The sequence below is a fragment of the Hyalella azteca genome, unplaced genomic scaffold, assembly GCF_000764305.2.
Source record: "Hyalella azteca isolate HAZT.00-mixed unplaced genomic scaffold, Hazt_2.0.2 contig11104, whole genome shotgun sequence".
In the NCBI taxonomy this organism is placed as follows: Eukaryota; Metazoa; Arthropoda; class Malacostraca; order Amphipoda; family Hyalellidae; genus Hyalella; species Hyalella azteca.
The window spans coordinates 633,683-660,722 of NW_025941113.1; the positions used below are offsets into that span (position 1 = coordinate 633,683).

At 39.6% G+C, this 27,040-nt stretch overlaps 2 protein-coding genes across 2 annotated transcripts in view; one reads left to right on the plus strand and one right to left on the minus strand.

Moving 5' to 3' along the window:
* The window catches only part of LOC108674554 (ribosome biogenesis protein NSA2 homolog), a 20,125-nt gene extending 1,370 nt beyond the window's left edge, over nucleotides 1–18,755 (plus strand). Inside the window, exon 2 of the mRNA XM_018162516.2 lies at nucleotides 17,328–18,755. Coding sequence (XP_018018005.1) covers nucleotides 17,366–18,148 — 783 coding nt within the window. The 5' untranslated portion in view covers nucleotides 17,328–17,365 and the 3' untranslated portion in view covers nucleotides 18,149–18,755. The remainder of the gene's footprint in view (nucleotides 1–17,327) is intronic.
* Nucleotides 18,199–21,587, minus strand: LOC108674555. Its single transcript, XM_018162517.2, has 3 exons — nucleotides 21,492–21,587; nucleotides 20,092–20,257; nucleotides 18,199–19,180 (listed from the first exon to the last, which is right to left on the minus strand). Exons 1-3 carry the CDS (start codon nucleotides 21,495–21,497, stop codon nucleotides 18,924–18,926), a joined length of 429 nt encoding a protein of 142 aa, XP_018018006.1. The 5' UTR covers nucleotides 21,498–21,587; the 3' UTR covers nucleotides 18,199–18,923.
* Nucleotides 21,588–27,040: the final 5,453 nt, after the last annotated feature.

A 27,040-nucleotide genomic window follows, 5' to 3' on the forward strand; every position in this document is an offset into this window, starting at 1 on the left:
ACACCGTCTTGTCTAATGTCAACAGTCAACACAATGTTGCCATACGCCGTGAAAGTTTAGCAGTTTATCCCATCATTTCGTGTGGATTCGAGAACTTTGTGGGTATCGATGAAATCGTGAGAACTTTCTGCAAAAGATGACGTAATTTTTATTTTATTTTGGAACATATTCTTTACAAAAAATTTCTCGATACGCATACACGACTAGTGTTTGCATTTGGGAAGTCGCCGACTTTTTATCGGTTTTTGAACCACACGCAAGCGAGATAAAGGAAGTGCGGCTGTCCGGGTGTCCGCAGTTTCTGATCTGACGAGCTCAGTGTAATGAGTATCAATTGTCACTTTGGTGGAAGGTGTAAGCTGTAAGGTGGTAAGTTTTCGATACATTTTATTATATTAACATGATAATATATTACCTATACAGAATTCCATACTGGTAATAAGTTCCACAGGCTGCCGCTGGCGCTAGAATCATTTCTATGCGCGGCTAGGTCATGAGGCAGGCTGTTTGATTCTCGACTCTAATCCCTTACCAGCCAGCCTCCCTGCGACGCTTGATCTTGCCCCAGAGGGCGTCAGTGATTGTGCTTTCTCTTGCGTCTCCCGCCAGCTGCGAGTTGCGGTCTGTTACACGTTTCTTGGCAGCTGAGAAAAAATAAATGAAAGAAATTCACGAAAAACTTCGTCAAGTGTATGGAGAAGAGTGTATGAGCTCCGGGATAGTGCGTAGACGAGTCAGGGACTTTAAAAATGGCCAAACTGACGCCGTGCATGGACGCCCGCTGCTGCTGGTGGTCTGCTGTGAGCTTTTTTGTACCCATCTTGCATAGACCTTTGAATCAACTAAATTTTCAGGCAAAATCTCGTCAATTGTTTTTTTCCAACCTCAAAAATTTTTCACACAGCTCTTAAACTGTAATCATTCTATCTTCAAGCATTACCGCTTCAAACTTGGCAATTGTTACGTCGGAAACCGATGGCCGCCCAGCACGGCCGTCAGTTCCGCCGTCGTCGAGGACGTCAGTTCGGCCATTTTCAAAGTCCCTGACTCATCTACGCACCATCCCGGAGCTCATACACTATTCTCCATACACTTGACAAAAGTTCTTCGTGAATTTCCTTCAAACGTTGCGTATGCGATCAGCAAAAGAGGAGTCTGTCAAAGTATTTATAAGTTCACCCTCCAATATTTAAACTTAGAAAAGGAGTTACGTCAAACGAAGGGTCAAATACGATAGATGATGAATTTTTCTATAAAGAACAGTGTCCGTTTTTACATAATAATAATTTTTAATCAATTTAATTGATTTTCAAAGACTCACGGAACATCATTTTACATTGTTCGAGTGATTAGGTATGGAGTCCACTGGACGAGCGATGGTGCATGGTGCAGCCGGAAGTTAGACCAGTTGACGAATGTTTACCACTGAGTGAGGGTGTGTAGGCCGGCCGTTCCTCCTTCTTGGGTACTGCGTTCATAGACTCCATATGACGTTGGTCATTTATAATGACCTTTGAATTGCACCATGACTAGATAGTAGGTAATTCATCTGGCAGAAATCTCATGGTTCCGGAAATGGCAAGAACAAGGTGCAATTAGATTTTCATTTTAAATTACCTTGGTAATTTGGGGTTTTGGGAATGTAAAACTTAAAATAGAGGAGCAGACAACCTCCCACGGTCCAGACTGTAAAGCATGGCACAACATAGGTTGAGGATGCTGATTCCATGCGCCAAAGACGCCAAGGTGGATGCCACTGGAAGCCGGTCACCAATTATGCTTCTCCATAAATCGTCATTTACGATCGATATAGCTGAAGCGCCATATTGATCTACATGCTATGATCGTAACTACGTTGTGTCGTAGCGTGTGGTTCTGATGGCTGTGAGAGCTACATTTGAGCACCCAAGCATACACGCTCACTTACACCTGAAATACACGCTGTAGCGCGCAGTTCCAATGACTGTGAGAGCTACATTTGAACACCCAAGCATTCACGCTCACAGCCACCTGAACTACGTGCTGTAGCGCACAGTTCTGTTGGCTGTGAGAGCTATATTTGAGCACCCAAACATATGCGCTCATTGCCACATGAACTACACGCTGTAGCGTGCAGTTCCGATATCTGTGAGAGCTACACTTGAGCACCCAAGCATATGCCCCAACAGCCACATGAACTACGCACTGTAACGCACAGTTCCTGGCTGTGAGTCCTACATTTGAGTACTGCAATCCCTTGATTAACGCGGTTAATAAATCCCCGAGTTTTACCGTGTTAAGCAAAACCGCGCTAATCAAACTTAAGAATATATGGGAATAATTATAATGAATCCTCAAAAATAGCAAAGGAAAGGAAAATTATGTAGTTTGATAAAAGTGAGCAGTAGATATGGCAGCGATCTTGACCAGTTGAAGGCTAGCCCTTTACGCACTGAATTATGTTTCGAAAGTGAAAAAACAATCTGAATTACTTTTCCAATCACACGCAGTCTTTGTGTTAAACTGGCAGTAGCGATGCGCCTACTCCATCGAACGTCGTTCGAACGAGTTCACAACATGTGACGCTACCGTCACACTCGCGGCTAGACTCCAAACATATAATTACTCTCGGTTGAAGCTTTTATTTTCTGTGTGACGAATTTGTCACACCAGGGCTTAAAGGGCTAGAGCACCGGCATGGCGCACTTACCGGCGAACGTTGCCGAACTCGATCATTCGAGTTATGAACGAGACAAGGCGCGGTTAAACCGACTCTTTAGTCAGCACAAGTGCCTACGGAACGGGACCTTATTTAAAGAATTATTGGCTGAAATTCATAAAGTAACAACATTTGGAGAATTTTTCCAAAAGTCGTAACATAAGTAACAAAATTAAATCTAATAAGCAAAAAGTAACACTTTTGTTACGAACGTAACACCTCTGGCTAGAGGCGGGAAAATGATGCGTTGTGAAAAAAAGTCGCGCTAATCGAAACTGGCACCGCGTAGATTAAGGGTAGGTTGCAAATTTTTTTCCGCGTTAATCAAAACCGCGGTATTCAAAACCATGCTAATCAAGGGATTGCTGTATTGTACTCAATCATTTTTACATTCTAGAATTTTGTCCCAAAATTAGTTCACTCTTTAAATTTACATCATAAGACTTGAGTGTGTAAACATAAAAATACCATCAACCGGGGCTACTCGGGACGGTTTTGAGCGTTTTTTGTTAATAACTTCTTAAAGGGTAGGTCGCAAATTTTTTTTCCGCGTTAATCAAAACCGCGGTATTCAAAACCGTGCTAATCAAGGGATTGCTGTACCTAATTATACACGCTCATAGCCACCGGAACTATGCAATGTACTCGGATGTAGTGCGCAGTTCTGATGGCTGTGAGAGTGTATATATGAACATGTATTTGAGTGCTTGCGTTGAGAGGCTCTTGGCACTGACAATGGATAACAAAGCAGCTTGTGATAAATCATTTTAAATAAACAGACTACATCATTAGTCTGGTCACCTGAACCAAGCCAACCCAATTCACCCTTGCCCAATTCATCCCAACCAAATTCAAACAACCTAATCTAACTGAACCCAACCCAATGCAATCAAACCCAACCCAATGCAACCCAATCCAATCAGGGTTGGCAATGATTAAATCAAAATGATTAAATCATATGATTAAATCACTTGATTTTTTTATAAAAAAATCATGATTTTTTTATTTTTTTGATTTTTTCATACATTTAAAAATATTGAGTGGCAGTCTTTAATTTATATTGAGGTATTGTTATTCATGGTTTAGTATAAATGTACTATGAATGACAAATTGGTATATAAACTTGTTGCCTCTAGTGTGTATTAGGTTCCAATAAATGGAATGTTTTTGGTACAGAGGCATCAAGAGTGCAATACATTGTACGTAGCTAGCAGCTTAGCTAATTCTTATAAGGCTATAAGTAGTCTTAACTATTTCACTATTTGTTATATATTGATTACAAATTACAATATACAATTTAAATGTGTTAGCTAGCTTATACAGGGTGGGGCAGAACTGATTAAACAGTTTTGAGGCAAAATAAAAGAGTAATGGAGGTACATAAAGAAGAAAGTTTATTTTCCTCATGATTAGCATAACATAACATTTAAAATACTTATGTTTTGAAAACAATATCAGGAAGATGGGGTTTGTTAGCTGCATCACACTGTTGGAGTTGTTCTCGGAAGTTTCCTACAGCACGTTCACACATATGGCAAGGTATGGTCATAACCTCTGCTGCAATAATCTGTTCCCTTAGCTGTGGTAGGGTGCGAGGGCAACTTCTGAACCCTTTCTTTCAGATGTCCCCAAAGAAAGAAATCGCAAATGCTCAAATCAGGTGACCTTGCAGGCCACTGTAAATCACCCCCTCAGAGACACCAGACCTACGGGAAACATGTGTTTCAAAACATTGAGTGACATTCGAGCTGTGTGAGCTGTAGCCCCATCTTGCTGGAACCACACGTCTCTCAATGCTTCATTTTCAACAATGTTTTCCATCATGGGCTGCAAGAAATTTTGCAACATTACAATCGCAATTCACTGTCATGGTTACTCCCTCCTCTGAGAATGACTCCAACAGTGTGTTGCAGCTAACAGCCCCCCATCTTCCAGATATTGTTTTCAAAACATAAGTATTCTAAATGGTATGTTATGCTAACCTCTAGGAAAATAAACTTTCTTCTTTATGTACCTCAATTACTCTTTTATTTTACCTCTAAACTGCTCAGTCGGTTCTGCTCCACCCTGTATATTGAGAGGTTGAGATTGTATTGACCTTTTAGGCAATTAGAAAGATTTTCCACCCTAATATGAGTACGGTATTCTAATTAAAATATTTAATTTTAATCTTTAAATATGTAAATTTAAAACTAGAAACAAAACAATTACAATTATAAGACTATATATAAAATAATTAAATGCAGTGAATGGATATAAAATATATGAATTGTGCACATGTTTATTTCAAACAGTGTTAGCTTTTCTCATAACTTAAGTCTCGTTTCAAGTCGTATGAGGTTTGTTTGGTTATCGTTCAGTTTATGTTTAGTATTGGTTTATTGGTCTGAATTAAATGGGAACAGTGCAGTCAGTCACTCAGTCATTACTAGTCGGTATGTATAGAAGGTAGAGTCTGGTAGATTTATAGGACATAAAACTAGTAGATCTATCAATAGTGCTGTGCACTGTGCAATCAGCTACCTATCTGTTATGTGACTCTTACTTGTTTAGGAGATCTGCATTCCTGAAGTGTTTTTTGTATATTGAAGCCAGTTAAATGGTCAATATTTAGCTCATTACGGTACCTTGCTCCATACAAACTTTACAAAGCCAATGAATAGGGATATCAATAATTGTTTACCCGAAAATCCCTAAGTGGTAAACACCACCTTGGCCTGTTGGCCATTATTGGAGGCAATAAGTGCCCTTTTTAGCCATCCATTATGATCCATATACTGTTATTGTTAGTAGGCTAATTGCAACATAAAAAATAACACCTCAAAAAGACAAAAAAGGTGAAAAAATAAAAAAAAAATCAAATAAATAAAAAAAATCATGAAAAAATCAGAAAAATAATTGATTTTTGATTTTTTTTAATCAAAAAAATCGCCAACCCTGAATCCAATTCAGCCAAACCCAACCCAATGCAATCCTAACCAATTCAACCCAAGCCATTACAACCCAAGCCAATTCAACCCAATCCTAACCAATTCAACCCAAGTCATTACAACCCAAGCCATTACAACCTAAGCCAATTCAACCCAAACCAATTGATCCCAATTCAAATCAACCCAATCCTTCCCAATGCAATCAACCCAATTCATCCTAACCAAATTTAACCCAACCCAATCTAACCAAACCCAACCCAATTCAACCAAAATCAATTCAACCTAACCCAATTGATCCCAATTCGAATCAACCCAACCCAGCCCAATTCATCCTAACCAAATTTAACCCAACCCAATCTAACCAAACCCAACCCAATTCAACCTAAACCAATTGATCCCAATTCAAATCAACCCAACCCTTCCCAATGCAACCCCACCCAATTCATCCTAACCAAATTTAATCCAACCCAATCTAACCAAACCCAACCCAATTCAACCAAAACCAATTCAACCCAACCCAATTGATCCCAATTCAAATCAACCCAATCCTTCCCAATTCAACCCAACCACTTCATCCTAACCATATTTAACCCAACCCAATCTAACCAAAACCAATTCAACCCAATCCAATTCAATCAAATCCAACTCAACCGACCCAATTCAAATCAACCTAATTCAATCCAACCAAATTCAAGCCCACCTAACTCAATTCAACCAAAATTCAATTGAACTCCACCTAATTAAACCATATTCAGCCAAAACCAATTTAACTTGTTCCAACTTGATTCATATTTCATATCAATTCAACCACACCCAACTCAATTCAACCCTAGTCAAATCATTCCAGCCCAATTCAAGCCAACCCTATTCAGTAAAGTTAAATAGACTGAATTAGAATGTGTAAGAATGCATTGAGATTTTATTTGATTGCTCTAGATTTCATTGCAATGCATTAGAATGCACTAGAACACATTAAATTGAATTAGGGTACATTAGATTTCATTACATTGCATTAGGTCACATAAGATTGCATTAGAATGCACTAGAATACATTAAATTGAATTAGGGTACATTAGATTTCATTACATTGCATTAGGTAATAGATTGCGTTAGAACGCAATAGATTGCGTTAGAACGCGATAGATTGCGTTAGAACGCGATAGATTGCGTTAGAACGCAATAGATTGCATTAGAATGCGAATAGATTGCATTAGAATGCGAATAGATCGCGCTAGAACGCAAATAGATCGCGCTAGAATGCAATAGATCTATCTATCTATCTATAGACGCGATCTATTGCTAGAACGCAATAGATCGCGTTAAAATGCAATAAATCGCGCTAAAATACAACAGATCATGTTATAATGTAATTGATCGAATTAAAATGCAATGGGTTGTGTTAGAATGCAATAAATAGATCAAGTAAGAACGCAATATATTGCGTTACATGGCGTTAGAACGCAATAGATCGCGTTAGAACACAATAGATAACGTTAGAACACGATAGATTGCGTTAGAACACAATAGATTGCGTTAGAACGCTATAGATCACGTTAGAACGCTATAGATCACGTTAGAACGCAATAGATCGCGTTAGAACACAATAGATCGCATTAGAACGCTATAAATCGCGGTAGAACGCAATAAATCACGTTAGAACACAATAGATCACATTAGAAAACAATAGGTCACATTAGAACACAATAGATCACATTAGAACACAATAGATTGCGTTAGAAAGCTATAGATCGCGGTAGAACGCAATAGATCACGTTAGAACACAATAGATCACGCTAGAACGCAATAGATCACGTTAGAACACAATGGATCACGTTAGGACACAATGGATCACGTTAGAACACAATGGATCACGTTAGAACACAATAGATCGCGTTAGAACACAATTGATTGACAAGTTTTTTCAGCAGTAGCACTGGGCGCGCCACACACATGCACATTGTGATTGGGTGACAGATACAAGCAATCAAACAAGCTGAAGATGCGTGCAGTGACGACGGGGCTGATCAAGCAATCTATAGTTTATGATCGGGATCGGTCATGGCTGCCCAAGGCTGTCAATTGATTCATGCATTGTCTCCAACTTTCTGCAAGTGTGCCAAATTTCTGATCAATTGGACAGGTAGCCCCAAGCCATAGTTTACGATTGGCCATGGATGCCGATTTAAGGTCAAGGTGGCTGATGGAGAGCTTGAAAAGACGCCGATATCTCGAGCTGAAATGCCCTACTTTACAGCTTGGCCCACGGTGAGCCTAACAGCCGATATCACACTGCGGCTGCCAGCTGCAAAATGTAGATTTCAATATTAACGCTCACCACAGTCATCGTGTCTCCAGCATATCAATGCAAAGGAGTCTTGGAGTGTAAACAAATTGTGTAGTTATTTCTGTAACTGCAAAATAACTCTAATTGTCAAGATCATTTATACATTAATAAAAGCAACATTCTTCCTCATACAGACAAGACAATGGTATGCACAGAAAAACTTGAGCTAATAATAATTTTTACCTCAGTTACACATATGTCTTCTTAAATTTAACACTTTTTGCTTTTAATTTGTTAATGACAGGTTGATCAGGTAAAATGGCAAGCTGATCAACTTCACCATCATTTATACAAGTTTTAAACCGAAATAATTGCTTTTAATTTGTTAATGACGGGTTGATCAGATAAAATGGCAAGCTGTATTGAAATAGCAAGCTTATCAACTTCACCATCATGTATACAAGTTTTAAACTGAAATACTCAGTGAAATTAAAAAAATATATTTAAATAAAAGCCAAGTAGTATCATTGAAATTTATCACAAATTTAACATTATATATACCTCTGGCATGGTTCAAATGATAAAATAGAAAAAGCCACTTCAACAGCAGAAGATTATTGACACTTCACTTAACCTAAATGAGATGAGGATATAACTCGACCATCAAGGACCAAGTTCTTTTAAAAAATAATGTGTGTTTAAGAATTGATTTTTAGAGACAACACTTCTAAAGAATATAGTTCTTCCAATATTGCACATGTACATTGAATTTCTCATTTTATTTTAAATATTAACACATTCCACGCGCATCCAGATTTCCCCAGTATTCCCTTATTGCGGAAAGCTTTCAGTGGTTGCTGCTTCAGTTAGGCGCCATTGGCCGTCACAAGAGGAGGTGTGTGCTGCTCTGTGGCATCATAGCTTTGCATAGCTGCAATGAAAATGTTGGGACACATGTGGTACATTATGCAAGCAAATAATAACCACATGTTGTTCTTGCGGATTGTACCACCGGTGTACCAAGTATTTATTGAGCCATATATGTACCATAATAGAATAGAAGAGAATAGAACGGAATAGAAGGAAATAGAAGGGAATAGAAGATAATAGAAGGGAATAGATGGGAATAGAAGGGAACAGAAGGGAATAGAACGGAATAGAAGGAAATAGAATGGAATAGAAGATAATAGAAGGGAATAGATGGGAATAGAAGGGAACAGAAGGGAATAAAAGAGAATAGAAGGGAAAAGAAGGGAATTGTTAGTTAGAATTATTACGGTTACTTATCGTTTGTTCAAGGAGATTTACGAATAAAATTTTGATTTATTGATTTGTTTTACTTAATGCTCCACTTTTTGAGTTAACAAATATTATAAAAGAGAAAGTTTATGTGCCAAATTTTGAGTTATATGTGTTTTATCAAAACTGTGTAAAATATTTCATTTGGTACACTGGTGCCCCAATATGCAGCAGTGGAATATCACTGTTGGTACACAAATGGCCCAATACGCGGGGAATGTGTTAAAAAATTATTTTTTATTAATATGTTTATGAATCAAATTTAAAAAATGATTTATTCTGTCATTTGATTCATGCATTGTCTCCGACTTGTGCAAGTGTGAAAAATTTCAGATGGATTGAACTGGTAGAAGTGTGTTGAATGTCGATTATAAGATTTGTAGAAGTCAACATTATTTTTCAAAATAATAAATTATTTTTTTATGAAATAATAAAAATTCCATCGATGAAATTTCAAATCTGACACCTGTCTACAACTTTTTTATCAAAATTTTTCAATACAACAAATATTTTTTTACTACAGACCTTGGCAGAAGTGCTTTTTCAAAATATAACTTTTCAACATATTTTTCAGGGATTTTTTAGTGCTAGTAAATGTAGATTTCTTAACTTCCTTTATGCTACATAGATAGAAAAAATGTTGAAGTTTACACCACTATTTTTAGTTTTGCAATATTTCAATTTGTTTTGTTGCTATATATAACACTTTTTACGCCATGGTGATGGACTGTCCCGATTTACCCTGCCTGTCCCTTATTGCCCCATTTGACGGTAGAGATTTTAATAGTGCATCAGTTTGTAGTTTGACAAGTGAGACATGGCTCAAAAATATCTTTCCACAGCCTAAAAAATGGATTTTTGGCTCAAAAATAGACTCTTGTTTCTAATATATATACATAAATTCATGACTCCTTAAATCCACAATACGTATGAGCTTCAACTGGATTTAGAGATCCATGAATTCATATACATTTGAGAAACAAATTCTTTTTTTTTTTTGTCATGAATCCATTTTTCAAACTGTCCAATTTCCCAGGTAAAACTCAGCCGGGGGAATATATGAACAAGTGCATGCACATATATTGGATTTAAAAATCTGGAACTATATTTTTCTCCTATATTTACTTTATATTTTGGAACCAATTACTTTACAAGGCTTGATTGATTTCAAAATATGAACCTACTATGTCTATAAAATTCTAACCTGGTTTAGCAGGTAGATATGTTCAAGGCATAATTTTCTCGAAAAAGCTGCCGAAAACCATCTCTTGTGGGTAACTCCTTTAAATTGCTGGCTAAATGCATCATTTGTATTTTTACCTGAAGAAAGTGGCAAGGGACATGGGAAGAGGTGAAATTATCCCCAAACATGGGCATTGTGTCTCATTTTTGGATGGCTACTGTCTGATTTTCCAGTTTGGTATAGAAAGCCATTTTGAGTCATGAACTTATTTGTCAAGCCATATGCACATATTGTATGTCAAGTCTGTAATTTGGAATCTAAATAAAAATGTGTGATAACATGTAAAGCTAGGGACATGAGTTTGCAATTAGAAAATTAACATAATAAAGAAAATCAATTCATGGCATGAAAAATGATGACTATTTTTTCATGGCTGCAATCAAAATTGATTACCTTGCAGCTCAAAAATCCAATCCTGCCTGTGAGAGTAAAAATATATTCTCTGCACCTTTCTGTTAGACTTTAAATATAAAATTGCAGGTTCCTAGCCTCTTTTGATGAAGTTTTTAAATTTATTGATAACATTGTTACCAGCGTTTAATTTTATGCCTTCTAAATGTTTGCTAATTCATTTACCTTGAGAATTATAGTGGCAAAAAATGTTGGAGTCTAAGGTTGTTTTGGTGACAAATATTCAAGTAACACAGTGGTGGTACCAGTATTTGGTGCCCAAAAGAGCAAATCCTATTCTACAGTTCCACTCAAAATCATTTAAAACCAATTCTTCAGTAGATGGACAAAAGGCTATTATTGTACTCTATACTTAAACCTCATGTTTCACATGAATAGGTAAAATAACTGGTATATCAATAAAATTTGTTGGTTTATAGCAGTTAATTTATATGCCCCATTGAATTCCACTCTTTCTGCAAGAGCTATATTGGCATTGTAATACATTGTGTAAATAGTTTTCAGAATCCTTCACACATTGGAAGATTTCTTCTTCCTTTGGAATACATAGGCATCTTGATTTGTAGAGTTGCTCAGTCAAGTCTTTCTGTAAATGTAAAAATACCACCACAATTGAATAATAGATCACATATTCTGGTTTCATGTCACACAGGCTACTTATAATATTAATTGCTGCTGAAAGGCTACATTAGCATGAAGTGGTTTGTCATCTTCAGGTTGATCATTCAACTGTTGCACCATTCAAAAGCTAGCACTATTCTCTGATATAGCCCTATCATGTTGTTGTTGTTGTTGTTCGTTGCGACCGTCATGCTCGCCGGGGGGAGGCTCTGGTGGTGGGCGGGGAGCAGGCACCGGAAGAGGGGGGAGCTGGGATAAGGCAGGGAAGGTGGACAGGAAAGCTGCTACCTCCACGGGGTTGTTCCACAGTGAGGAGACGCTGAGAGACGTGGGGAAGGCAGGGCAGGCAAAGAGGTGCTGAACGGACTGGAGAGGATCCACGCACTCCGGGCAAGCGGAGAGAGGGGAGCGTCCGATCCTGGCGGAATAGGACGCCAGGGAGCTGCAGTATCCCGAGCGGAGCTGGGATAGCGCCGAGCGGTAGGGGGCGAGGGAGTGAGGCCTCCACTGATGCAATCGGCGGTGGCGGGGCAGCGAGGACGGCGTTTATGGCGTCAGTCGCTGCAACGCGGGAGGCGATCTCCCTGCGGAGGGACCACTTGGCCTCTCCGTAGGCACCGGCAGGCATAATGCCATTATCCAAGAATGGTGTGACCAGGTGGCTGAACCTCGACTGGATGGAGGCTTTCATGGGGCGGTCTCCTGGGGTGGCAGAAACGATGCGGAATGAGGTATGGGAGGGCGCTGGCGAGGAACTGGGCACAAGCCAGATCCAGATCAAGATTTGCGGCTAATGGGAGGACGCCGGTCTCCTGGTGAAGATGGGAGATCGGGGCCATTTTGAGGCAGCCGGTGGCTAGTCTCAATGCAGTGTTTAGTATTATCTGCAGGCTGGCAACTGCTGTGCGTGAGGCAACAGGGTACCAGTTGCGCGCAGCGTAGTTGAGGATTGGGCGCGTGATGGCTCGGTAGGTGGCAATAATGTCCTCCTTGGAGAAGCCCCAGTTGGTACCAGCTAGGGCTTTTAGGATGCGAAGAGAACCCGTCGCTTTCGTGGCGATGGCTCTTGCATGAGAAGAGAATGTGAAGTGCGTATCCCAGGTGACGCCCAGGATTTTAGAGGTTTTATCCAGGGGGATGACGCCGTTGCAGATAGTGGCAGCAGGGTGGGATTGAGATTGGGGACGATACTCGGGGACGATACGAAGATGGTAAGGTCGTCCGCATATGAGGCAATGTTGGGGGTCGGAACTGGGATGTCGGAGATGAAGTGGTTAAAGAGGGCCGGCGAGATGACCGAGCAATGGGGCACTCCGAAGTGAACAGCTCTAAAAGGCTACCGTGTTCTGAGGTAGAGGCAGGATGCCAGCCTGCCTCTAAGGTAGCAGCACAGCCAACGGACCAGGTTATGATGTAGGTCCGAGGCCGCGATCATGCTCAGAAGGAGAGGGTGGTCGACGCTGTCGAAGGCCTTCGAGAGGTCGACTGCAGCGGCGATTGTGCGGGCTGGAGGGCGCCGGGAGTTAAAACCCGTCGCGATCTGGTGCGCGAGCGGGAGGAGGGCGGTGACAGTGGAATGTCCCGGCTTGAAACCATGTTGCGAGGGGACAGTGGTGAGAGATCCCAAGATGTATGGGAGCACCTGGCACTCAAAATCTTGGCTGCAGGGCAGAGGAGGGAGATAGGGCGGTATGAGGAGCCCTGGTTTCCGGGTTTGCCCGGTTTGAGAATTGGAATAATTATAGAATTTTTCCAAGTGGATGGGATAGAAGCTGTGGAGACGGGGATGTTGAAGATATGGGTGAGATACTGGAGGCCGCGCGGGCCGATGTGCTTGAGATGAAGAACGGTGAGGTCGTCAGGACCCCGAGCGGAAGAGTTATTGGCGGCTGCGATGGCAAGCTTCACCATGTCGGGGGTGAAAGGGGAGAAGTCTCCGTCGAGGGGATGTTGGGCTCGGATTCGACGTATGAAACGGCGGGTGGAGGGGCTCTGAGAGTGAGGAGCGTCCGAAGTGAAATGCTTGCAGAAGGCGGAGGAGATCTTGCGTTGGGAGGAGAGGGAAAACCAACCAAATTGGTTTGGCTGATTGGGGGAAGGGCAGGGTTGGTGATTTTTTTGATTTAAAAAATCAAAAAATCAAAAATCAACGATTTTTTTTATTTTTTTCATGATTTTTTTGATTTTTTCAGCTTTTTTGTCATTTTGAAGTGTTATTTTTTATGTTGCAATTAGCCTACTAACAATAACAGTATATGGGTCATAATGGATGGCTAAAAAGGGCACTTATTGCCTTCAATAATGGCCAAGGTGGTGTTTACCACTTAGGGATTTTTGGGTAAACAATTATTGATAAGTCTATTCATTAGCTTTGTAAAGTTTGTATGGAGCAAGGTAACGAGCTAAATATTGACCATTTAACTGGCTTCACTATACAACAAAATTTCAGGAATGCAGATCTTCTAAACATTGAAGAGTCACATAACAGATAGGTAGCTGATAGCACAGTGCACAGCACTATCAATAGATCTACTAGTTTTATGTCCTATAAATCTACCAGACTCTACCTTCTATACACTTTATACTTTACCCTCTCTATATATATTTTATATATAGTCTTATAGTTGTAATTGTTTTGTTTCTAGTTTTAAATTCACATATTTAAAGATTGAAATTAAATATTTTAATTAGAATACTCGTATTAGGGTGAAAAATCATTCTAATTGCCTAAAAGGTCAATACAATCTTAACCTCTCAATATACAGGGTGGGGCAGAATCGATTGAGCAGTTTTGAGGTAAAATAAAAGAGTAATGAAGGTACATAAAGAAGAAAGTTTATTTTCCTAGAGGTCAGCATAACATACCATTGAGAATACTTATGTTTTGAAAACAATATCTGGAAGATGGGGGCCGTTAGCTGCAACACACTGTTGGAGTCATTCTCAGAGGAGGGAGTAACCGTAACAGTGAATTCTGATCGCTATGCTGCAATGTTGCAAAATTTCTTGCAGCCCATGAGGGAAAACATTGTTGAAAATGAAACATTGGGAGACGTGTGGTTCCAGCAGGATGGGGCTACAGCTCACACAGCCCGAATGTCACTCAATGTTTTGAAACACATGTTCCCAGACTCTGAGGGGTGATTTACAGTGGCCTGCGAGGTCACCTGATTTGAGCATTTGCGATTTCTTTCTTTGGGGACATCTAAAAGAAAGGGGATAAGAAGTCGCCCTCACACCCTACCACAGCTAAGGCTGTGAATTTGCTGTAGAAAACTTCCGAGAACGACTCCAACAGTGTGTTGCAGCTAACGGACACATCTTCCTGATATTGTTTTCAACACATAAGTATTTTATATATATATGGTATGCTATGCTAATCTTGAGGAAAATAAACTTTCTTCTTCGTGTACCTCCATTTCTCTTTTATTTCGCCTCAAAACTGTTCAATCAGTTCTGCCCCACCCTGTATAAGCTAGCTAACACATTTAAATTGTATATTGTAATCAATATATAACAAGTAGTCAAATAGTTGAAGACCGCTTATAGCCTTATAAGAATTAGCTAAGCTGCTAGCTAGGTACAATGTATTGCACACTTGATGCCTCTGTACCAAAAACATTGAATTTATTGGAACCTAATACACACTAAAGGCAACAAGTTTATATACCAATTTGTCACTCATAGTACATTTATACTAAACCATGAATAACAATATCTCAATATAAATTAAAGACTGCCACTCAATATATTTAAATATATGAAAAAATAAAAAAAAAATCGAAAAAATAAAAAAAACATGATTTTTTTATAAAAAAATCAAGTGATTTAATCACATGATTTAATCATTTTGATTTAATCATTGCCAACCCTGGGGAAGGGCGGTTCCGCTTTCCGGCTAGGGAGCGGAGGAGATTCCAATGTTTGGATTGGTTGGTACGCCTACTGCAAGAGGCAAGGTGTGTTTGCCAGGTGTTCCTGGCGTGGGCCTGTATGGAGATGCCGATTTCCAGGTTGAGTTCTGGGAGCCGGGGGTCGGTTTGGTTGCTCGCTCTAATGTCATCCCGTTGCTCTATGAGCAACCGGGTGCTAGGGTTGACTGATGGGGAGAAGTCCTTCCTGAATCCAGCAGGGATATGCTGTCTGGCAGCAGCCGTCAGGACTCTTCTCAAGGTCGACTCTCCGCCACACGAGGTGGGGGGAGGGACCGTCTCGAGCGCCGCGTCGATGGCTGCCGTGTAGGCGGGCCAGTCAGCTTTTTTAAAGTTGACATAGGAGCGCGCGGCCCGGGGGGTCGGGGAATCAGCAGAGGAAGGGAGATGGATCAGGATGGGCAGGTGGTCCGAGTTGAGGGCGACTTGAGGAGTCCAGGAGGTGCTGAGTAGGTGACCGCTGATGATGGCGAGGTCCGGAGAGGAGGGCGGGCCATGGGAGGGGAGGCGGATATGGGAGTCCTCATTGAGGTAGGCGAGGGAGGAACCAGCGACGAGGTCGTCGACTGCTGTTCCTCGCGCTGCGCCTCTCTGATCTTCTGTGTGGGAGAACCAAGAGGGATGGTGGCGTTAAAATCGCCCACTATCAGGCAGTCTCCCGGGATGGAGATAATGTCTGCGAGCTCCGGGGAGTATCCCGGGGGCAGGAGCAGGCCGGTGGGATGTATACGTTGATGATACAGAGAGGTGAGCCATTAAGAGAAGTGGAGATTGCCATAGGGTCTGGCTGGGATGGGGTCAGACCGTCTGAACGTAAGGCAGATCCAGTCTGCGGAGTAGAGGTGATAGGAGCGAAGGCCGGAGCACCGTTTGTGGGTCCAGGCATTGCACATGGAGCACATGAACGAATATCCACGCCGCGTAACTGGGCGGGAGTAGACTGAGCAGGAGTACGGGCCAGGGTTGGGATGAATACCCTGGGTCAGGAGAAGAAGGACGAGTAGGAAGAAAAGGTGAGAGGAGAGAAGGGTATAGAGTGCCTCATGAAAGATATGCGGCCAAAGGTGGGGGTAGAGGGAAGGGGAGGCCGAGGTTCCCCAATCCTTGGTCGAAAAAATGAAGAAGAAGCCTCCGTCCGGTGGCGATCCGGGCGGGGGGGCCTCTGCCGTTTGGCCTGGCCCGCGAGTATGCCGGGCATCCGGCCGACGCGCAGGCCAGGGTACCTCCACGACGTAGACGCGGCAGTGATCGGGGGCTAGCCCTATCATCACTTCCCTGTGGCTTGGATGACTATGCATATCAGTCACATTGGATGCTCATATTTAGGAGATGCTCAGTACCATACAATCAAATAATTTATAAATCATTTTATAAATTATATTTACATTTATAAAACAAATAAATTATTTGATTATACCCAAATATTTTATTTGTGGTACAGAGAAAATAGGTCTATTTATTAAGGCTGAAATACAGCCTAAAACCAGAGAGTAAGCAATTATGCAAACATGCTAGCTAAAGAATCCTTAGTGATGCCTCTTATCTCTGGTGATTATCCTAATATGCAATATTGAAAATAATCCTATCGATTTGCTATAAAGAGTAACACGCACTTTGAGGTTTGCTTTAATAGTGCCAAGGCAACCTTGAAACTATATTGTAAAACGTTCTGAGACCCCAATTGAAATCTATTTCATTACATTGTTGCAAATTTCTTCCAAGTTGATCTGCTTGTATTATTATTATTATTAGTTTTTTTTAGTTAATCTGTTCATATTATTTGCTTTTAGTTAGTATCAATGAAATGTAGATTATTAACATCAAAGAGGAAAGAAATTAATATAGAGCTTTACTGTAATTTTCATAGATTTAATTTCTGTTGATTAATTGATCTATTCTTCCGTTGCAGTTGATCTGGTGAGGCACAAGGAGTAGACTGCAACTACTATGCCGCAGAACGAACACATAGAACTCTTTCAAAAGCGTCATGGCAAGCGCTTTGACCACGATGAAGTCCAAAGAAAAAAGGCTGCACGGCAGCCTAAGAAGGAGGCCAAGATGGCTCAGAAGCTGCTGGGAATCAAGGCCAAGTTGTTTGCAGAGAAGCGTAGGAAGGAAAAGATTCAGATGAAGAAAGCCATCAAGGCACACCAAGAGAAGCTTGCCAAAAAGAAGAAGCCTGAAGAAGTCCCTGAAGGCGCTGTACCGTCATACTTGCTGGATCGTGAGGGACAAAGTAGGGCAAAAGTTCTCTCAAATATGGTCAAGCAGAAAAGGAAAGAGAAGGCAGGAAAATGGACGGTACCTCTCCCTAAAGTTCGCGCCCAGTCGGATGCTGAAGTTTTCAGAGAACTCAAGTCGGGCAAGAGGCAGAAGAAGAGCTGGAAACGTTTAGTAACTAAAGTTACATTCGTAGGAGACAATTTCACCAGAAAGCCCCCTAAGTACGAACGTTTTATTAGGCCAATGGGGCTCAGGTTCAACAAGGCACATGTCACACATCCCGAGCTGAAAGCCACATTCTGTCTACCCATCATAGGTGTTAAGAAAAACCCCAACTCAGTGATGTACACAACTCTTGGCGTCATCACTAAAGGAACCATTATTGAAGTTAATATTAGTGAATTAGGTCTTGTCACGCAAACAGGAAAAGTCGTTTGGGGCAAATATGCCCAGGTTACAAATAACCCGGAAAATGATGGATGTATAAACGCCTTGTTGCTTGTATAAATTATATCTCTAACGTAAATCAGTTGCTGGATGTAATGAAAAACCTTTCATGTGATTAAATTTTGAAATGAGTCAATTTTGCTAGATACCTTCGTATTTTGTATAATGATATTCAGTTTGTTCTCGAACTAACATCCTTAAGACGAGATAATCATTTGTTGGGTATAAATGATGACTTTTTTTTACGCCTTTCTCAGCAGGATATGATGTAAAGGCATTTCAGGAATAAAGCACGGCAAATCTACGTTGATTGGCCCTACTATATCTCGCGTTCTGCTTCATGAAAGCTGACCTTTCAAGTTAAAGCCTTTAAATACTGTATCAGCAAGTCAAACTTTCGAGTATCATTTCTATTCACCAGTGACAGAGGCCCGCGAGAATTGAGTATATACTGGTCAGGTGCTTGCTCAGGAAATGTAACCGGTCCTAAAAACAGTTTTTACTAACAATTGACCAATGAAGCCCATATTCAAGTATTTTTATTTTTGAAGAGTTGATTAGATTGATAAAAATTCTTTCAAATCGAGCTATGTAGCCGAATTGATAGGAATATAACCAACACATGGCTGCATCCTCATAAGGTTTATAATACATTTGCTAGATAAAATTGTCTTTAATTTTCACCTGCGATATTAAAATGACAATGCCTCAAAAACGAATGCAAGTTTCGGAGGCATCATGTAATGCTTTGTTATGACGAGGACCGGGTAAACTTACATATACTTCATTCAGAGTTAAACGTTTAAATATTAACAAATTCCATTCAACATAGCATTTAATAGCCAAATATCCCTTCGTGCGTTTCCTCCAGATACCTCCTATGCTCTTTCTTGAAAGCTGCTTCAGGATACCCTCTAATCTTCATGGCCTTGACGCGTTTCTTGTGGCGTTTCTCAGCCTCGTCTTTACGATGCTCTCTCATGAGTGCGCTGCGGGTCTCGAACTTGTGCCGCTGGTCGCTCTCGCCGAAACTCCAGTAGAAACCCAGCGTCACTCCCGCCACCACCAGCGGCAGAGTCGGGCACATCATGTCTGCAGAGTCGTTGCAAAGACTCAATATTTGAGCTAATCCTATTTCACAATAGTAGTTACGGAGCTCCGTTAATTTTTTCAACTGAGGCGGGAGGTGGTTTTTGATTTCATACATTTTTAAGATGATCATCATTAGTAAGAATTAGAACCGAAATCAAAGAGTCATGATCAATTATAATTATGTCATCAACCTTAGGTTAAAAATCTAAAGACTGATAGATAAAAAATTCAAAATAAATGATTTGACAATGTGCAAATTAAAACTGCGCGAAATAGTTGAATCTCAGAGAGCTAGCAGTACAGGGATTTGAAAAAAAATGGACATCGACGCCACGTGTTGCCCCCATTCCTAACATCAAAATATCTGGGCTTTGACCAGACATCTTTAAATTTTTAAGCAGATGGAAAGCATTTTCAAACTCAATTATTCAAAAATCTTTGATTTTCACAGAACCTGACTAAACGATGAGATGAAACGTACTTGTGGCATCCTTCTATGATGCGCTTTCTGTATCCTAATAGAAATGTCACACAGATAAGAGTGGATTGAAACTCCGCTTGATATAAATTTGGTCTCTTTTAGGATGAAATTCATAAACTAGCTCTTTAATGATATTTTTAGCCATCGCTTTCTTGGATTGTTTTCTCGACTTGAAGAAAGCTGGCGTTATTTCATACAAACCACCATAAAATGTCTATAGATACCAATGATCATCAAAATGAATAAGGCACAAAAATTCACCATATCTCAATATCATTCTAGAAAACGTGTCGGTGTCCAGCTCCATCTGACGTTCCAAAATTCTAGAATTCATATCCAAATAAGACATAAGTACAGTCGGAAACCAAGCCGTGTCGAAATATAACAAAGCTTTAAGGTTTTCATCTCCATTCTCTATTAGCCTGCTCACAAAGACCATCGACGACGTAGTTGTAGCACGCGTCAGACTTTAGGTAGACTGACTGCACGACACCGTAAGCCGCCATCAGCCCTCTCACGGCCACGTGACTCCGCCAGCCGTCCTCCAGCCCACGCTCCACGCATGACGTGACGAAAGCTGACGGCACCGATGCAGCCTGCACACATCAACCAAATCAATAATAAACTAATTTAACAAGATATCCGAACGAAATACTGTAATTGAGTATCTATAATTGTTGTTGGCAAAGTAATATTTTTCAAGCACAATTTATTGCTTTTTAATGATTTCAGATAAAAACGCGTTCAGTTTTTTACATCGGAGTTTACCAACATGACTAACTCGAATAGAAGAGAAAACCGGAAAAATAGTCATTCTAAAATTTTTGGAATATTGTAGTCTAAAATATTTGTAAAATAGCATACACATAATAATTTGCAGACAAGAAAATAAATCAAAACTAAATGAATTCATGCAAATTTTCAATTTATAGTTATTGATGATTTACAGCGTATTTGAATATTAGGGAAAATGCATTAGATCATTATCTGGTATAACGATTCCTATTTTTTAATAGCGGGACCTCGCTCCTGTCATCTACAATGGCCTACTAATAATATAATAGCCTCTAATAGCAAACATTAACCGCCAAGACGAACAGTTCGTACTTAACCTAATGCGGTGATAATTAGCGCAATGTGCAATTGGATGGTTAAACTTACATAAACGGCGAGTTACTGGGAGCGAGAGAAAGCAAGTGGCTGGCGGGAAGAGTTTCAATTCGCCGCGAGAAACATCTCGAGTTATGTAGTTAAAATTTTTGTGAAACGTAAAATATTTAACTAAAAGTCGTTCATGAAACGAAAATGGTTTCCGTCCCACATAACGTCCAGCGAATACCACAGATGGTAGGTACGAGTACTAAAGTTTAGGACCCACTGTGTGTCCCAACGAATACCATATACCGCAATAACGAGACAAAATTCGACAGTTTTACTACCTGCAATTGAACTATGGTGATATGGTAATCAATTGAAACCTTATACGTGGACACTTTCTCCGTGGACTTAATAGTCTCAGTAGAACCAAAGGAACAAATATTTTACTGCATAAAGCAGAAATACTGGATTGTTAGTCATACCAACTTAGATATTAATAATCGAACTTGTGGAAATTTAATGCAATTAAACCATAACTTCACATTCCATCTTGAACTTTTGACGCGCATCCAGCAACTTGCTAACGTATGCATGGGGCTCAACAGATTACCAGTACATACCAATTTTACTGAATCGTACTGGGAATTGAAGAAGCTGGGCTACTACAAAACTTTATTTCGAACTGTACCAAACAAAGTAGAATAAAATAATCCCTTTAAAGGGATAACTTACCGTCATACTTATTGGCGCAGAAGTTTTACCCAACGACCGTAGCTAGCGGAAATTTTTAAACTACTGAGCACAATTCCTGGAAACCTGGAGCACGGCCTCAGTCCGGAAATGTGAAATTATTTACATTGAATTTAAATCAAGTAAAATACCATTTTAAACAATCATGACAATTTTGTAAAAATGGCCTTAACCTTTCCTATAGTGTAGTGCTCTGAAATAGGAGTTTACAGTCGCCTTTTTATACGTTTGTAGGCGCTGAATCTGAATTACAATATTTTTAATTTGAATTTTATCATCCCATAAAATTACTGAATAAATTGTTGTGTCGCTAAATCTCACTTTTACATTGAAATCAGTTCTATTTATATCGTATAGTTAAATGTATATAACATTTTCCGCTACTTATATGATCGTGAATCGATTCTGGTACGAAGATGGCTAGGTAATCAATAAAAATAAAAATGATCAGTATTAACGTTGGCTTTGCTTCCCAGTTCGTTCAAATTTTGATTTTTTATTTTCTGACTAAATTTATACAAACTTTGTTTTCTTAGCATGCAAAAGTATCATGGCTGCTTTTAATGCGTTAGAAATGGTAAGTGAGGCGTATTTTAATACGACGACTAATCTAAATTGTCCGGGTCAGTATGAATAATAATAATAATAATAATAATAATTACATACATACGTACTTCAGTGAGCATATAATTAAGGCTTTCTATTCGTAATTTCCATAAGTTTAAATTGTCTACACTTTTACTTTAATTAATTAATTAATTAATGAACAATATTGCTACCCGATAATTTAACTGGAATATGGAAGACTAAAAATTATTTATCCTGCATCGACTTTGAAATGGTGATGGTAATTTGGTGAGATTTTTTAGTGAACGAGCAAAACCTATTTATTATCATGTCATTTTTATTTTCCTCAAGTTGATTTTCTGAGCCACAAATCACTCAGAGATATGAGTGAGAATTCGTCTAAAAATAATACTCTTTCTTGGAGTATTATTTTTTTCGTGAGAATTCGTCTAAAAATAATACTCTTCTGACCCAGTTTGGCCCGGCAAAAATGGTGGTTACTCGTGCTGTGGGTGGCAAAGTGTGTCACTATTGGACAACATGACCTATTCATTTTATGAGTGGTATTATCTGACCAGAAGACATGTTCCTCGACAAAAATCACCTAAAATAACGAAGAATTGCTGAAAATAATAAAATAGTTTGACAAGGAATAAATAAATTTTTAACTAAGAATTCCTAATCTAAGAAAGCCTGAGTTAATTTCGCCATAATTTCAGTGGAAACGCGTCAAAAACGCCCTCCGTCATCAGTCCAAAACTTCACAAATTCAATGTGATTCAGTAGAACGAGAAAATTTAACACGGAGGAGATTTTCAAAAATAAGAATTAGAAGCGTTGTCATGACAGAGTTTTCGTTCAAAGATACGCAGCGATTCCAAAACCTTTAAACTGATGCACCTAAAGTGGAGCGCAAAATCTTTAAATCTCCCAGACACATGAACGTTTTATTATTCAGCATAAAGGCGCATAGCAGAATAGGGCGAGTGAGCTATAGAACTTTAGAACGATGGCTCAGTGTTCGGCCAATATGATATACCTTCAAGTTATACATAAGTTGCCACTCAGCACATACTGTATTACTTCGCCGTTCATTACTTAAAATCGTATAACACATGTCACACTCACAACTATGATTTGTAGGCTTAGACTACCACGTTATAAGTACGAAGTTGCTTCGATCTCGGTATAAAGTCGTCGTTCAATTTTGTTTCCATAATAGATCGTTTGTATTGCCAGCTGGCGACTTGAGTGATTTGGTGACGTTAGCTTCAAAGGTAGCAGTAACGCGATGTTATTCAGGCATCTGAATAATTGATGTGCTGTCTTGAGAGTACCACATCAGTGCATGAGTTACATCATTAGAAAGAAGTTACACAACATAACTTCTTTCTACATCAGATTACCCGAGCACTATGGCAGAAGTCGCCGTTATGGAATTCTACGAGCCCGACTGCTATTTCTGCTCTGCATCTTTAAGCGTAACAGTGCATTTCTTTGTGTCCGAAAACGATTTAAATAAGGATTGCTTGGGCAGGGTTCCCTGCGGTTAATTAAAGTTCAGAGTGCCAGGATTAGAGCAGAGAGGTGCGGGTTTGTTCCCAGCTCTTGCGCCAGTTTCTGGTCAGAATCTGCAAGGAAGCCGGGCGGTTAAATAAAGCAATATTAAAGTAGGAGTTGCGAGTTCAAGCCCAGAACAAGCTGTAGATGTTCTGCAATGTTAGGAATCGGCGACAAGCCTCCGGCCTAATAAACGCTGAAACCGCTATATTATTATATTATATATTATAACTATATTAAACATCATCAATAAGGTGCCTTGAATTTAAGGCTCTAGGGATCGTTGCATATTTTTAAATGAAAATCCTGTCTAACCGGTGTTTTTTTAAACATGAAGTCATTGAAACAAGAAGTCTGTGACATTTGAAAAAGAACCAACACCAGGGGCCACGGCTATAAACTAAAAAATATATAACTCAGTACTCACTGCAGTGAGTGACAGAGAGCGCATTTTCTCGTCGACGAAAACTTGAGGTCGCGGACGGACGGACAGACGGACGGACGGACAGACAGACAGACGGACATGGCGAGCACAATAGTGCATTTTTTCCATAAATGAGAAAATGCGCTAAAAACTGCGCTGCAACTTCACGCGACAAAATTTCTTCTCGCTTCGAATCACCGACATGTGGAACAGCCTCCCCGATGACATCGTTGGCGCTCCAAGTATGAACGCGTTCAAGAACAGACTAGATAAAGCTATGGAAAAATGTATGTTCAGATTTGCAATGCCTAGCACCATATCGAACCCGGTGGAAATCTAATAGCTACTTGAAACTATCGTCAGTCATGAAAATATCCGGTCAAATGACACGATATTAGATCTTCTGTGAACATGGCACGAAAAGGAAAAGAATCTGCGACAGGCCACGTACATCAGGCCTACACTTCAGCGCCGAGATCACTATGCTATGTTATGTTATGTTTTGTTATGTTATGTTGAAGTTATTATCCACTTGAAAGCCTTTATTAATTGGTGGTTGCGTCACTGAAGAGTATAGGAACGTTGAAATTTATGAGCTTTTGTAGGTGCTCTGGTTATTGACTGAATCGCACGTGTGACTCTAACAGAAGGGAATCTGGAGAAGCTTAATGCTTTAAAGTTACCCAAGTCACAACTTTAACGTTCAGGGTCACCTGCGCAGTAAGTATATGAAGCGACGAAATTGCGCACTCAGAAATGAAATGAATTAGTCATATCTTCAATAATGGCACACTTCCTTACTCAGGTCTGAGCAAAGAGCGGACGCAGCACTGATACGCCCTTTGCCAGTCCAAATAGCGTCAAGACGACTCATACACTGATAAAAGGCTCGTCACTATTTGGACAAAGTTTCGTTCATTTCTCTGAGCGCGGTATACGAAAACCATACATACTCGTAACCCGTGCTTCTAGAGATGTGGGATTGTTTGGTAACGGTGATCTCTGACTTCAGCTTTGGTCATTACTACTTTTTTGTACTTTTTTCGTCAGAATAACCCTGCGTATGCGACATCAATTAATCGATGTCAAACGCAAACAAATAATGTAAATTTCGCTAACATCAAGGCATTCTCAGTCATCTCTCAAATACCGCCTAGCGATAGTGGATTTGGATTTGGATTTGGGGCGTGGTGACTCTGAGAGAAAGAATTTCAGGGTCAGGCCTTTGCAACGGCCATCAGCCACGCATCACATTTTCATTTGTTAGTAAGAAGGAGGAAGGGAGACCAAGCCAGGTGGAAGCAACATAGAGTTGTTTGCTTGCAGGGAGAATCTTATGAGGCGTTGGCTTGTGAGACTGTAAAGTGTAAATGATATCCAGGGGGGCAATCGGATTGTTAGCTCATCAAAGTACACGATTACGATTTTCAGGTAATACTATATGACTTTTTTGTCAGAGTTAATGTTACGAACGAAACGCTTCTGAAACTATGGCTTCAACTGCATTTCGAGGACATTATGCTATTTGAAATCTTCCAATAAAACGGGTTAAAAAGTGGCCTAAGGTCAACCTAAAAAATAGCTGTTGGAATATAAATTTCCGTGAACGAAATGCACTAATCAACTGAAAATTGTACCCCAAAGAACCTTTTCGCAATAAAATTTCAATACACTGCTATCATACCAAATCATACCAAATAAGTCGTTGAATTTGTCGTTGTTGAATGAATGATTTGTTTTCATGAGAGGAAACATGAAAACAATTTGAGAAATTATTCCTTAAATAAATCCAAAGCACCGAGCATTTTCTTGCAGATTTTGAGTATCAAAGAATTAGGACGACCCAAAACCGATCAAATGAGTTACGTTATTAGCGGTTATTAACTAATAACAGTTTTCACTTATGCCAGGTGCAGAAAGTAGATCCAGACGCAATTACTTTCAATTCAACTAAAATACTAAAACAAAATAAATGCTTATTACTAAGTTTAAATAGTTTAAGGTTCGAATTACACTAATTTCACATCATGTAACGCGGTCAACTCCCATCATCAGCACCTTATTCAGCGCATATTTTTAATTTTCTATCTTTTCGCACATCAATTAACAAACATTCTGCCTTTCAAACTTTGTTTTTGAGTTTCACAAGACTCTTCTTTGTCAAGAAATTTCATTATTTCGACTTTTTTCTGTTTTTTTTTTATTATTAATATAAGGATTTGTTATAAATTTTCAGATGAATGAAATATTTCACCACACCATCACCTTCATCTTGGTAATACTTTGTATTTTTGTCATTTTTTCGTAATCATATCAGATATATATATTTATACAGATATATCCTCTGTTAAACAAGAAAATTTTGAAATCATCTGATCATTAATAAAATCTTTTGCTACATCATGAAGAAAAACGAACTGAAAATTTATCGTTCTGACCTCCAGTTGCACAAACTAAGTTTCAGGAGCTACATTTTTCTCATTCAGCTTTAAACAACTAAGAACTTGAGAAGTACTGGCTTTATTCAAGGATTTGGCCGAATCAAGTTTTATCGTAGAAGGCAATAAATAATTTTCTTAACCGCATTTACGTATACTGCTCAAATGATTATTATATTCTGTTGTTTCGCGTTGAAACATCAGCTAGATCTCAGTCAGACACATTTAGAGTTACAGATGATTGGATTTTACATGCCCCCTATATCCAAAAGGAAAAAAATTCCTGATCATAACTACTAAAAAATTCAAACGGCTTTTTTAGCAAGCTGTCTCATGAATTAATGCGTCTCGCTGGGTAAACCTGTTCCTTTTAAACCCAAAATTTTGTTCAAAAACAAAAACTCGTCCCAAAAGAGAGCTGGTATAGGGCAGGTTCAGGGCCGGGCTGGCCCACGCTGTAACCCACGCTAACGCCCACGCGCTTTTGTCCGACCGGTTCGCAAAAGTGTTTTAAGCGGTTCCTTATTACATAAAATTCAGAA